The 13,011-nt window shown below is 54.3% G+C and overlaps 1 protein-coding gene across 1 annotated transcript in view; it reads left to right on the forward strand.

Moving 5' to 3' along the window:
• The window catches only part of GRIK4 (glutamate ionotropic receptor kainate type subunit 4), a 436,484-nt gene that overhangs the window by 133,434 nt on the left and 290,039 nt on the right, over window positions 1-13,011 (forward strand). Inside the window, exon 3 of the mRNA XM_062198401.1 lies at window positions 1,861-1,992. Coding sequence (XP_062054385.1) covers window positions 1,911-1,992 — 82 coding nt within the window. The 5' untranslated portion in view covers window positions 1,861-1,910. The remainder of the gene's footprint in view (window positions 1-1,860; window positions 1,993-13,011) is intronic.

The following is a 13,011-nucleotide window of genomic DNA, read 5'->3' on the forward strand; positions in this document are numbered from 1 at the left end:
GTGCCCCAGAAGCCCCTCACGTCCCCTGCTAGGCCAGTGCCTGTGTGCTTCTAGAGTCATGTGGGCTCATCTGCTCACCCTAGCACTCATTTTAGTTTGCATCCTAACTCAAGGCATAGCCTACAGATGCATCCAAAAGGGACGAGAATCAATTGAATACCATTAACTGGACTTCCAATTGCACACAACACTTGTATCTGTTTTTGCATTTTCTGTAGATGGACTCATACTGTGTGTATTCTTTTGTGTCTGGTTCCCATTGCTCAATATGATTTGTATTCATGAGATTCATAAATGTTGTTACATGTAGTTCATTATTCATTTTTATTTCTTTTTTAAAGATGTATTTATTTTCACTTTATTTGAGAGAGAGAGAGGGGAAGACAGAGAGAGATCCATCTTCTGTTTGCTGGTTTAGTCCTCAACTGCTCACAATAGCCAGGGTTGGGCCAGGCCGAAGCCGGGAGCCAGGAACTCCATCCCAGTCTCCCAAGTGGGTGGCAGGGATCCTCATACTTGAGCACTGTCTGCAGCCCTCCTGGGGTGCATATTATCAGGAAGCTGGAATCAGAAGCATATTCAAGACTAAAACCAGGCATTCTGATACAGGATGCAGGTGTCCACGTGGCATCTTAATCGCTGTCTAAAACGCCACCCCTGTTCATTTTCATTTCTGCATAGCATTCTACTGTGTGAACAGACATGCTGTTTCTCCATTCTTCTGGACATTTGGGTGGTTCCTAGTTTAGGGCGATCTAAAGAATGCTGCTATGGGCACGCCAGCACAGGTGTTTGGTGAGCGTGTATGTGCATTTCCGTGGGTGTGTCCTGGGAGTGGAGGTGCTAGGTCATTGGGGTCTGAGTAAAGCTCCGGGAGACAGTTCCATCAGTTCACACTCCCAGCGGCACTGGTGAGCGTTCCAGTAGCTCCATGTCCTCACTAACACTTGACACCGTCTCTTTACTTTCAGAAGCCATTCCCTTGGCTACGGAGAGCTATATTATTGTGGTTTAAAATTCTGCTTTCCTGATGCCCAGTGAGCTGAGTACCCTTTCACACCTGCATGGGGCATTGGATATATTCTTTAGTGAAGTGGCAGCTCGGGTCTTTTGCCCATTTTTCTATTGGGTTGTCTGTCTTGGAGGGGAAGAAAGAAACATTTTAATACCACTCCTTTCCAAGGCTCCCTGGAATTAGCCTGCGCTGGTCTCGCCAGGAATGAGGCAGAACTGGTCACCTATAGACTCAGTGGGGGGCAATGGCTATGCTGTCTTTGGGAGAGGCAGGTCCCCCTCCCAAACTAAGGTTCTGGAGTTGACACTGGGGGATGCACCCACTCAGGGAGGAGAATTGGTGAAGAAGGGTGGGGGTGGGGTTCATTTCAGCTGGAAGCAGAGGCAGCTGGTGGCCTGGGACGGGTGCCTCTGCCCCGGGTATTTGCTGGGACTAGGTGTCTCCCATCTGGGTTGGGGAGGAGCTGGTGTCTGAGTAGCCTTGTTAAGCCCCAGTCCTACACACGGCGGCTTCCCCTGGGTTGTTTGTGTCAGTCCGCAGCTCTGTGAGAAGACTTATGAAGACCTCGCAGCTGGTAGGCAGAGAGGCTGGCCTGGCCCACAGCTCTCTACAGCGTGCAGTGCGTGCTCACCTTCATTCTCAGTCCCAGATGCTAAGGGGAAGTGAGGCACTGTGGGTCCTGCAGCTGCCCCGTGTGGACCCCGAATCTATGGCTCGGCAGCTCTCCCGTGGCACTGCCAGATGTTCTCATGGGGGTGCCCCCTGGTGGCTCAGGTGCCCCCTGGGGTGGAGGGTGCCGTGGCCTGGCTTGCATCGGACTCACGTGCTCCCGCGCTCTCCCGCAGAGTTATGTCATGCCCAGACCAGCAGAGGGCTCCATGAGGATTTATAGAAGATGCCCCGCGTCTCGGCGCCTTTGGTGCTGCTTCCTGCGTGGCTCGTGATGGTCGCCTGCAGCCCGCACTCCCTGAGGATCGGTAAGTGCAGCTTGGCCTAGGGGATGCCCCCGCCCGGAGCCCCACCTGACCACAGGGGACCTCGGAGTGCTGCACAGGGCCCCCCAGGGAAGCTGCTGTGCCCTCCCTGAGTCTGGCTGGCTTGGTGGTGGCGATGGTGGTGATGGAGGTAGCCCACAGGCTGACAGCTGTGGTCTAAGATGCTGCTAACTCCTGTCCCGTGTGTGATGGACTCAGCCTGGCACAGGAAGGGGCTGCCGTTAGGGAAGAAGCATGGTGAACATGGCCTGGCCACTCAGAAGGGCCCTTGTCTTGATGTCCTCCTGCCGTGGCCTGGCTCTGAAGGGAGGGTGGGACCCCTTCATTCTCTCTCCCTTGTCCTTCCTGCTGTGGGCAGGCAGGACTTCCACCTGCGCCGCCAGCACCCTCACCCCTGGAGGGGAGGGCCCGGAGGTCAGGTGTCTCCTGCTGTGCCAGGACTCGGTGAAGCTTACTGAGCACTCCAGACTCGGGTCCTGGGGACACTGACTCAGGACCGAGGACACAGTGCAGGCCAGCAGGCACGGGGTGGCCGCCTGGTGGCCCAGCACAGAGAACCTATGGAGTCAGGACTAATGGGAGGGTGTTGGGGATCGGGGTGTCTTCTGTGCCTGCAGGAACCAGCATCGGTGTGGGCAGCTGCGTGGGGCATGACAGTGAGAAATCCCACTTCTTGCTGGTCACGAGACGAGCTGTCCAACAGCAGGCTCCAGGGGCGAGATCAGAGGAGTCCCAGAGGAACCATCCAGACGAGGCTCTCTGCAGACCGGGCGAGGGTGGAGGCAAGAGTGGGTGATGTGACTGAAGCAGGGTCCTGGATCCTCAACCTGAAGCTAAACAGGCTCGAGGCCAGCTTAGAATAAAGGTGGCTTCAGGACAAGTTCCAGAGAAATACCTTATTCTGACTCGGGAACTCCTCCCGTTGCACTCAGGCTCGGCCCTCAGTCCCGAGTGGGGCTGGCGTGCTGGTGGTGCCAAGGAGGCCCCAGTGCAGGCAGAGGTGGGCCAGCAGCCCAGCCCCAGGCTCGCATGGCCCCGTGTGAGCCTGTGGGTCTCTGAGCTGCTCCACCCTCCCCTACAGGCCTGCAGAGGCAGCGGCAGCCGGCTGGACTCAGGGACAGGGACTCAGCTCTCCCCCACGCCCTGCCCTCTACCCCGCATCCTCCGTGATTGAAACAAGGGATTAAAAACACCCCCTCTTGCCTCCCTCTTCTAAAAACCTTATTTAATTCTGCTCAGCGGCAATGCGAAACGGTTCGTATCCTTAAGATGCTTAATTTATAAGATGCCTACAGTTATTCAGCGTTTGCTGCGGGGTTTTTGCCCCCTGAAAATGAGCAAATCAATTTCCATTTGTTGCTAATGGGAAGCGGAAAGGACTTGAGCCAGGCTCGGGAGTGCCTGGCGGCCTTGGCTCTCGTGAGCTTGCTGCCCGGGGTGGACCCCTCTCTTGGCCGCGACGCCCAAGACAGGGGGTTTCAAAAGGACCCCACCCCCACCCCCTGAGCAGCGCTGGTTCAGCTTCGCGGCCGCTCTGCCGGCCTCAGTTTTTTGGTTCATGCCAGACTACTACCCACTAATTTCCAGCCAGGAGCCCTGCTGGCTGGCAAGGTCAAGCCAGGCCTGGTCTCCCGCGGGAGCCAGGAAGCTGGTTAAGCCAACAAAGGGAAAGAAAAGAAAAGCTCCAGACAGCGATGCCAGGATCTGCTGTCCTGTCTCCTTGGTCATCCTGACAGTGCTCAGCTCCTGATGGAGGAAAGGTGCTAATTACAGGGCCTCCAGGGAGCTGTGGGGGAGGGGCGAGAAGTAGGTCAAGAAAACACAAGGAGCCATGCTGGCAGCAGCGGGCCGGACTGGCCTCCGACCATGCTGGGTTCTCTGCCCGCACAGAGATCCCTGTGTGTGGGATCTTCTAGGGGAATGGATGGCTGTCAGGGCGGAGCTGTGCGGAGGGACCAGGAGTCTCCGAGATGAATTACCCAGCCTGCTCCGTCGTCAGCCCAGCTTGTCTGCTGGTGACAATACGGATGTGTGTGAAGAGCCTGCCGAACCCATTACCCTGCCCGTGATGGCTGTTTTTCATTCAGGGGAGGCGCGAGGCGGCAGATACAGCCAAATTGTCTATTACGCTGTCCGGTGTTTACCCCCCGAATGAGGTTTTGGGTAAGAGAATGGGACTTTATTTATGGCTGTGAGGCTGCCTGCATAAATTCGCCAAACTCTCACACATATGTCAGCCCTCTTCAGTCATCCGTCTTCTGGAAATGTGTTTGGATGTGGCTTTGTCCCTGTGTGTCCCTGTAGGTTCTCTGAGCAGTGACTGTTGAGCCACAAGTTAATAAATGCCCCGAGAAGACCCCACCCCATCTTGTAGCCCTTCCAGTACTTAAAGACATGGTCCTGATTGTCGTCCTAACATCTCAGACCAGAAAGGACGATAAGGATCTGTTATCCAACCTGCTAGCTTCGCAGGTGAGGACACAGGGGCCAGTGGCTGGCCAAGGTCACACAGGCAGGAGGCAGCCTGGCCGGAGACCTGCTGCCCTTGGCCCCTCTTCCAGGGCCTTCGCACTGTCCTCTGGTGGGCTCCCTTGGCTCCTGGGAGGCAGGGTCCCCTTCAACAGTACGTGAAGGTTGTCTTCTCTCGCGGTGTTCTCCAGTCCTGTTCTGGAAAATTTTCGGACATTAGCGAGTGTTGCCCTTGCCCAGGCACCGCAGGTACTGATGAGCAGTTGTTAACCACTGGGCTTTCCCGCTGGCTCTGATTGCCCCTTCCCAGCCCTGCGTCTTAGCCACCCTGAACCACCGGCTCCCTGTTACGCACCTGCACCTGGCAGGTTCCCTCCACACCGCCTCCATTGCCCACAGGGCTCCTCCTCCCATCCATCTTCCCTGCCTGGAAAACAGCCCCTTCAGCCCCCGCTCCTCCTCCTTCTCGTCTTCCTCCTCCTCCATCACCATTGACGTACATGACTCTTCCTCTGTGCGTAGTCCATTTCTCGTGACTATAACAAAATACCGGAGGTGAGCCATTTTATTTTAAAAAACGAAAAGTGGGTTTATTTTGGCTCTCAGTTCTGGAGGTGCACAGTCCGGGGCCTTGTCTGGCACTAGCCTCTTTGCCAACAAAGTCCCAGGGCAGTGTGAGTGCAAGTGTAACTGGGTGTCTCTCCCTCCACTTACAAAACCAGCAGGACGCAATCCTAGGGGCTCCGCCCTAGGGACCTCATCTAATCCTAGTACTTCCCAGAAGCCGCACCTCCAAACACCATAGTCCGATTAAGTTGCTACCATCTTTTTTTTTTTTTTAAGATTTATTTGTTTGAAATGCAGGGGTCCGGGGGAGACTGATCTTCCATCTGCTGGTTCTCTTCCCAGATGGCAGCAACGGCCAGGGCTGGCCAAGCTGAAGCTGGGAGCCATGAGCCAGGAGCTTCATCTGGGTCTCCTGTGTGGGTGGCAGGGCCCCAAACACTTGGGCCATCTTCCGCTGCTTTTCCCAGGTGCATCAGCAGGGAGCTGGATCGGAAGTGAAACAGCTGGGACCTGAACTGGCGCCCCTGTGGGATGCCAGCGTTGCAGGTGGTGGCTTTACCTGCTGTGCCACAGCACCGGCCCTGAGTTTCTACCACCTTAGTCTCACAATTCGGCTTCAACACTTGAAGCTTTGAGGGACACTTGAGCCACACCCAACCCGCAGCACTCTGCAAAGTCCTTTCCTGATGTCACCTCTCCCTTAGGGGAATTCATCCCCCTCCTGTTGCTCTTCTGTTCCCCTGGGATGCCCATCTGTACCACACTTAGGGTGTTGTACTTGAATTGATATTTCCATCAGGGTCTGACCTCGGTGGGACAATGAGCACCGATCCCAAGGTCTACCCAGGATCCATGCAAGTGGATTGCACGTCTCAATGGGTTTGATGGATGCGTCTGGCTCTTGTAAGACCGGGTTCCCTGGTTCCATGTTTGGCACTACTATTTTAAAGTGCTTTCTTCTGGCCTTAACTGTCCATAAGCAACTGGAAGTACAAGAGACAGAGAAAATGTCCATCTGTCCATCTTACTTATGGGAAAGAACAGAAGTTAGCTGAAGATCTTGACGAGGTTCTTTTTAAAATTTATTTATTTTATTTATTTGAGAAGCAGGCAGAAGAGAGACAGAGACAGATAGGCATCAGAGGGCTCCCTTCTATCGGTTTCTCCCCAGATTCTTGCAATAGCTGGACTGGGTCAGGTTGAAGCCAAGAGCTAGGAACTCACCCTGGGTCTCCCACCTGGGTGTCAGGGACCCAAGGACCTTCTACCTGCCAGTGTGCACTAGCAGGAACCTGGGATCAGGAATAGAGGCAGGCCTCGGACCCAGTCTTTCCAGTATGCATGCGCAGCTAATGCCGCCCACCCTGACGGTGTTCTAATGAAAGTTTTGGCTGTGACAATAAACTTCACGGTTCCATTCCACTCTTCACTCGGTCACTTAGCACATATTGACTGAATGCAATGTGCCAAGCAGTGAGGATGCTACGCTAAATAATAATCATGGCAATGAGAAGCCCCACTTGGAGAGGCCTCTGCCAGGCACCTGGTAAGCTATCTGCTGGAGACTCGGAGCCTTGAAGTCACTGGCGTAAGTTCACATGGGGGACGTCAGAACCTGTCTGGGTCCAGAGTGGTTCTCTGCTCTGCTGCACTTCGGTTTCTGAGCCCTGGAGAGATTTGGGCTATCCCGCGGTCCCAGCAGTCGCGGTGAATGTTCTGCGTTCTGTCTGGCAGAGGAGTTGAAGGAATCATTACTGGTGATATAGTTTCTTGCTTTGCTCTGACACTTTTCCATCTAAAGGATTTCCTGAGGGCACAGATGCTTCAGCTGGCAGATGAGGAAGCTGCGGCTTGGGGGCATCTGGTCTCAGTCACGGCGGCCGGGAAGTGCCGCTCATGGCGGTGAGCAGGCTATGGTGGCACTTGGCTCTCCTGCTCGCTGAGGGGCTTCCCTGTGTGGCAACACATGAGAGCTCGGGTTTATCTGACACCCCCGTGACCAGGAACCCTGAGCACTTTACCACCACAGTGTTTTACTTAGTTTGTTTTCCCCAATGAGCTCCAATCCTGTACAGAGATATTGTGCACAGAACATTCGAATGTTAGAAAGGTGAAGCTATAGGAGATCGGGGAGAGGTGAGGGGGAAGAATTGAAAACACTGGTTTTTTACTCCGTGCTGCTGTGTATCAAACATAGCAGATATGCCAAGATTCAAATGCACCAGTGACATCTTGGCCTCACAGAGGATCTAGAGGATCTGCCTTGTTTTTTTTTTTTCTTTTTTTTTTTCTTTCTTTCTGTTTTTTTTTTTACACTGGGCTTCCCTAATTATGTCAGCATGTGATTTAATTTATGGCATTTTGATGAGCGTGTAAGTTTTCACCTCAGTTCCGAATTGAGTCACCTGTATAGACCGTCAATTGGGCCTCCACATTAGTGACAAGTGGAAATGGATATCTTTCTCCTCTGTCACCATACAGAGGGAATACAGAAAGACTTCTGGGACATAAACCTCTGCCCCAGTGAGCACCTTTGGGAGTCTATGTCTTCCTGATTTGTGTCCAGGGTCTAGCGCAGTGCCTGGCCCCCAGTGGTAGTCTTAGTTCATGTTTCCTAAATGACTTACCTATGGCAAGCTTTGAATCTTGAGCTGACCTGTCAGTTTTCAATTTTTTTCTCCCAGAAATCGGTCAACATTTAAAAATACCATTCTTTAAGTTGTTTTTGTCAGCCTACAAAATGTCGAGTTAGGGGAGTGAATATTTTGCCTGTGTCCACGTGCACCTGTTCTCCTCCCTGATCCACCACTGCAGCCATGCATTTCTGGGCAGATCACGGAGGCTGGGCTGTCGTTGGACCTGCCTGCAGGCCAGGGTGCTGCCTGTCTTCATCCGTCTTCATGCCATTCGGGAGCACCACTTAGGATGCTTGCGGGGCGTTTGTCTTCTCTCACCCTTTCCAGACCCACATTGGGAGCCACAGCCTCGGGCTGGATTCTCTTCTCCTGAAAAGTTGGGTGTGAATAAGGCCTACGTGAGCAGACCTACTGGGGTTCCAAAAGGTGAAGTGAATTGGTGAAGACCCCTTTGTCAGTGCCAAAGCCCCTGACTCCCAGCTGCCCTGTGGCATTTGCCATGGTTTGCAACATCTAGCAGGTACTTCTTGCTTGGCTGGGTGGCTGCTGGCTGCCTGGCAGCACCAGGTTGAGCGGAGATGAGTGTGGTATCTGGAGAACAGCGATGGCGATATTTTGTCAGAATTTCAAAAACCTGTCTTCAGTTCTGTGAAACGGTTTACAGAATGTCTTGGGATGTGGAGTGAGTCACTGGCAAGCTCGATTTCTTATGGAGGGTGGGGGAGATAGAAATTATGGAGACAGGTTTCGGTTCCATGTTAAAAAAAATGTTTACTAGGCAGATGGAGCAGGCTCTTTGGATGCCAACGTCCTCGTAGCTGGAGGTGGCCACAGATGGGTCAGCACAGGTTTGGCCTGTGACCTTTAAGACTCCTGGCTGCTTTCCCAGGCGCATTAACAGGGAGCTGCATTGAAAGTGGAGCTGCTGGGACTTGAGCTGGAGCCCTGATGGGATGTTGGTGCTGTAGGCAGCAGCTTACCCTGCCACACCACAGCGCTGGCCCCCATCTGCCTGATTTAAGCCATGACCCCATATGGCTCCAACAATTTGGGTAAGCCAGGTGAAACACAGTAGCCCTGCTGCTGCTTTGGTTTTGTTGGTGTAGACCTGGCCTTCTGTGTGCTTCCTGTCTCTAGTTGGGCACTGGTGGAAGGGCTGGAGAGGCACAGGTGTGGACCAAATCTGCTGTTACGTTTCAGCTTGAGGCCCTTGCATGTGCGAGTCTGAGTAGGTGGCACACGTGCGCATCCCACTCGAGCCTCATGCTGCAGGCAAGACGTTGGTCACACTTAGCTCTCATTAGTCTGGATAAGTAGGCACTCGTTCCCTGTCGGCTTCCCTGGGGGCCGTGCCTTCGCTGGTGGGCAGCAGGGTGCGCTGCAGGCAGCTGTCGGGCCGCCCACCAGCCCCTCTGTGTCTTGTCAGCGTGTGTTGCCCACCAGCCCCTCTGTGTCTTGTCAGCGTGTGTTTCTCCCAGTGGAGCTGCTTGGGGGCCTGGTGCACTCCTTGTGGGCTGGGCTGGGGAAGCCTGTTAGCCTAGGCTGATGAGGGAGGCCAGGTGGGGCTCAGGTGCACACAGGTTGGCACACACAGTCTCTGGCTGGGCAGACGCCGGTGCCACTGTGCTGGCTTCCAGAGGCACCGCCAGTGAGTCAGATGCGCAGCCCTGGTTGGGGGTCTCTGGCATTGAGGCTTCTGTTAGCGTGATTCCTTTATGACAGAGGGTCACTGCTGTGAAACTCTGTCGCACGGGCAGGCACGACCACAGCATCTTCTGCTTCTCTCACTCTCCGTTTCAGGCAGGGAAATCAACACCAGAGGGGGCTGACCCGTCATCTGGGCATCCCCCTTGTCTCAGTTCCTTGCATCCCGAATCACCAGCTGTCTTGATGGGTTCTTCCACAATGACTGGGGCTAGAGAGGTTAACCCAGTGCCTGCACCCAGGTACCAGACCCCTGGATAGGAATCTGAGCTCCACCTTTTGCCAGGCGTATGACCTTGAACAAGCATCCAATTTCTCATTTCCTCAATTTCTCCCTGCAATCTGGAGTGGCAGTAGTCCCTGCCTCTTCTTCTTTTTTTTTTTAAATAAGAATTCAGTAAATCCCTATGTAGGAAGCACTAGGATGGTATGGGACACATAGTAAATGTTAGGAAAGTAGCATCTGTTATTATTAATGGTGCTACAGGCCCAGCTGCCTCCAGCTGCTAGCCTTCCCATGCCTGGGGCATCCTTCCTCACTCCCACCAAATCCTGTGTCTCCCCTTTTGCTAAACCCCGCTTTAAAGGCAGCCTGTCTTTGGAGATGAGAGTCCCCAGCTGGTTTGGAGCTCCCCTGCTTCGAGAAGCCTGAGTGTGGGTGTGTGGGTGTGTGTGCTTGCGCGCACTCGTGTTGCCTTGTCTTTGTTGGCATTTACCTGCCTATCCTGTGCCAACATTTTACAAAACCTTATTTGAGTTCTGCCCCTCCCCCCAACCCCAAGTCTAGGAGCGTCCCGAGGGGACGGGCTGTCTTGCTCACGCTCGCAGTGTGGGGACTTGTCTCACGGAGCTGGCTCCTGCATCTGCACTGCCCGTCATCTTACAAATCTCCCTTAGCTCCTGCTCTGCTTCCCCCTGCTTTTAGCTCCTTCCTTCTATGGCAGAGCTCTGCAAAAGAATCACCCGTTCCAGCTGTCTCCCTTTCCTCTCCTCTCTTTCCCTATTAGAAGACTCTGTCCAGTGGACTTTCAGCCCCACTGGTGACGCCCACCTTGCCAGTGCAATGATCGGTCCCCAGGCCTGGCTCTGCTGGGTTCAGCTGCAGCATTTCATGTGGCTCCTGGCCGCCCCCGTCTTGGTGCTGGCCCTGCCTCAGCGGCGGCTGCTCCTCTCCTCCTTTCCTGATTCCTCCTTGATCTCTGCATAGGGATGGTCCCCGGGCTCTTCTCTCTTCACATCTACTCCCTGGGGTGACCTCATTCAGTCTGGAGGCCTTAAACGCGTCCACATGTTTTTGACTCTCTAGCCGCATCGCCAGCTCTGATCTCTCTCCATCAGCCCAGCCACACGGGTAACTCATACTTGACATATGCGTCACTCAGCTCTCTGTCCCCTCCCAGGCTGCTTCTGCTCCCCACTTCATCCCATCCCTTTGGACTTGGACTCCAAACCTGCTCATCTTCCTCGATTCCCTCTTTCTCCGACGCTCCACTTCTTCTCTGTCAGTATCCTGTTGGCTCTGCCTCCTACCCCATCCAGTAAAACCCAACCACTTCTTACAGCCTCAGCGGCTGCTTCCTTGGCCCAGGATGCGCTGTCTGTGCCTGGGGTCATGGGGAACCTTCCTGGTGGTTTGCCTGCCTGTCTCTTGAGCTGTCATTTTTCATTCTCAACGTGGGGCAGGAGCAGTGCTTTTACAGTGTGAGAGGAGCCCCTCCGCCCTCCGCTGCACTCTCCACTGCCTTCTCATCTGGGTGAAAGAATCCTCATAACGGCCCCAAGGTCCTCCATGATCAGCGCTCCTCTTGCTGACACCACACCAACCCCCTGTTCCCCAGCTTCTTCACTTTTCCTAAAGCACAGGCACATCAAGTTTGCTCTCACCTCAGGGCCTTTGCACTGCAGTTCCTTCTGCACAGAACACTCTTCTTTTTTTTTTTTTAAGGATTTATTTATTTAATTGAAAGGCAGAGTTACAGAGAGAGGGGCGCACAGACGGACACATCTTCCATCTGCCGGTTCACGCCCCAAATGGCCGCAATAGCTGGGGCTGGGCCAGGTTGAAGCCAGGAGCCTGGAACTTCGTCTGGATCTCCCATGTGGGTGCAGGAGCCTGAGCAGTTGGATCATCTTCTGCTGCTTTCCCAGGTGCGTTAGCAGGGAGCTGGATGAGAAGTGGAGCAGCTGGGACTCACACTGGTACCCAGATAGGATGCCGGCATCACTGATGGCAGCTTAACTCACTATGCCGCAGCACTGGCCCCTCTCAGAACACTGTCTGCGGCTGACACCCTGACTCTCCTATGCCCCCCGCCACCCACACACTTTCTGTCATTCCTCCCAGCTTTATTTTCTCTGTGACCCTTAGCACCATCTGACATAGGGGCCCCACTTTATTATCTGAATTCTCCCGTGAGGAGAAAGGGTTTGTTTTGTTCTCTGCTGTTTCCCTGAGTATGTAAGACAGGGCCTGGCACCCAGTGGGTGCTCGCTGAATATCTGCACAGGGAATGAGGGATGCAGACCCAAGGGAGGTCCCAAAGGAGCTCTGGATCTGAGAGCCCTGGGAAGGCATGGACTCGTGATGTCACTTGACATGCAGGCGGGTTTCGCCCGTGCCTGTGCCCCGTGCCGAGGACCATGCAACGATGCTGTTGGTTTCTGTCCCGGTGTTCAGGAGCTGAGGCTCAGGCTGCACGCATTCTGAGAAAGAAGCCCAAGTCAGCATTTAATGACTCAGCATCACCATGAGTCTTGGCTACTGGGCTTCCTCTGTCCTTCAGATCCAAACTCTGGGCTCTTGGCTTATCATCCATCCCCACCTGGCTTGCTGCAGCAGTGCCCACACCCCGGTCTTGTCATCACGTCTCACTGTGCTCAGGCTGCTCTGGGACTCTGGTCAGGCCTTGTATATCGGTGGTTCAGTGCTCCAGGAGCCCAGACACCTGACCCTGGCCCCAGCATCCCAGCTGGGACTCGTCCACTGGCTTCCCCCTCCTTTCCTGATGCTGCCATTGTTGGCTAGGGAAGCGACCTGATGTTTGCTGGGAGCCTGTGCTGGTTGTATCTGATTGTGCTTAGATTTGCAAGCTCTGGCAGCGGCAGGGACCCCAGCAACACCCACCCCACCCGTGAATAGTTAGGACTATTGGTTCTACTGGCTGCTGAGCCAAAGTCTGTCCCCCCACCCCCACCCCTCAGTGCCATTTAGAACAGGCTGGTGTTCTTCCCTGAGACCCAGAGCACTCTTGTTTCATGGCCACCACCGTCTTCTTTCTTCCAGAGAGGGCTCGTCAGTGCCTTTGCTGTTGCTTCCGTCTCCTTGTTGGGCTTACGAGCACCATCCTACCCACCCTTCTCTGCATTTTCTGTTTTGTTTTTCTCCTGTCTAGTTAGGATGTGGTCCCTTGCATCAGAGCCAGCTGCCCTCATCTACTTCTGTTTTGCCATAGACACCTGCTCCAGACTAGTGGAACTCTGCTCTCCAAGCTCGGAGCCCCTTGTGGGGCCCATTCTCACCCACCCCTGGCCGACGAGCCTTTGGGCTAAAGACGAGCTAGATCCCAGCCGGTGCCTGCAAAACGCAGTGCTCTGGCTCTGCTCTCCTTGGCAGCCCTGCTGCACA

The sequence above is a fragment of the Lepus europaeus genome, chromosome 7, assembly GCF_033115175.1.
Source record: "Lepus europaeus isolate LE1 chromosome 7, mLepTim1.pri, whole genome shotgun sequence".
Taxonomy (NCBI): Eukaryota; Metazoa; Chordata; class Mammalia; order Lagomorpha; family Leporidae; genus Lepus; species Lepus europaeus.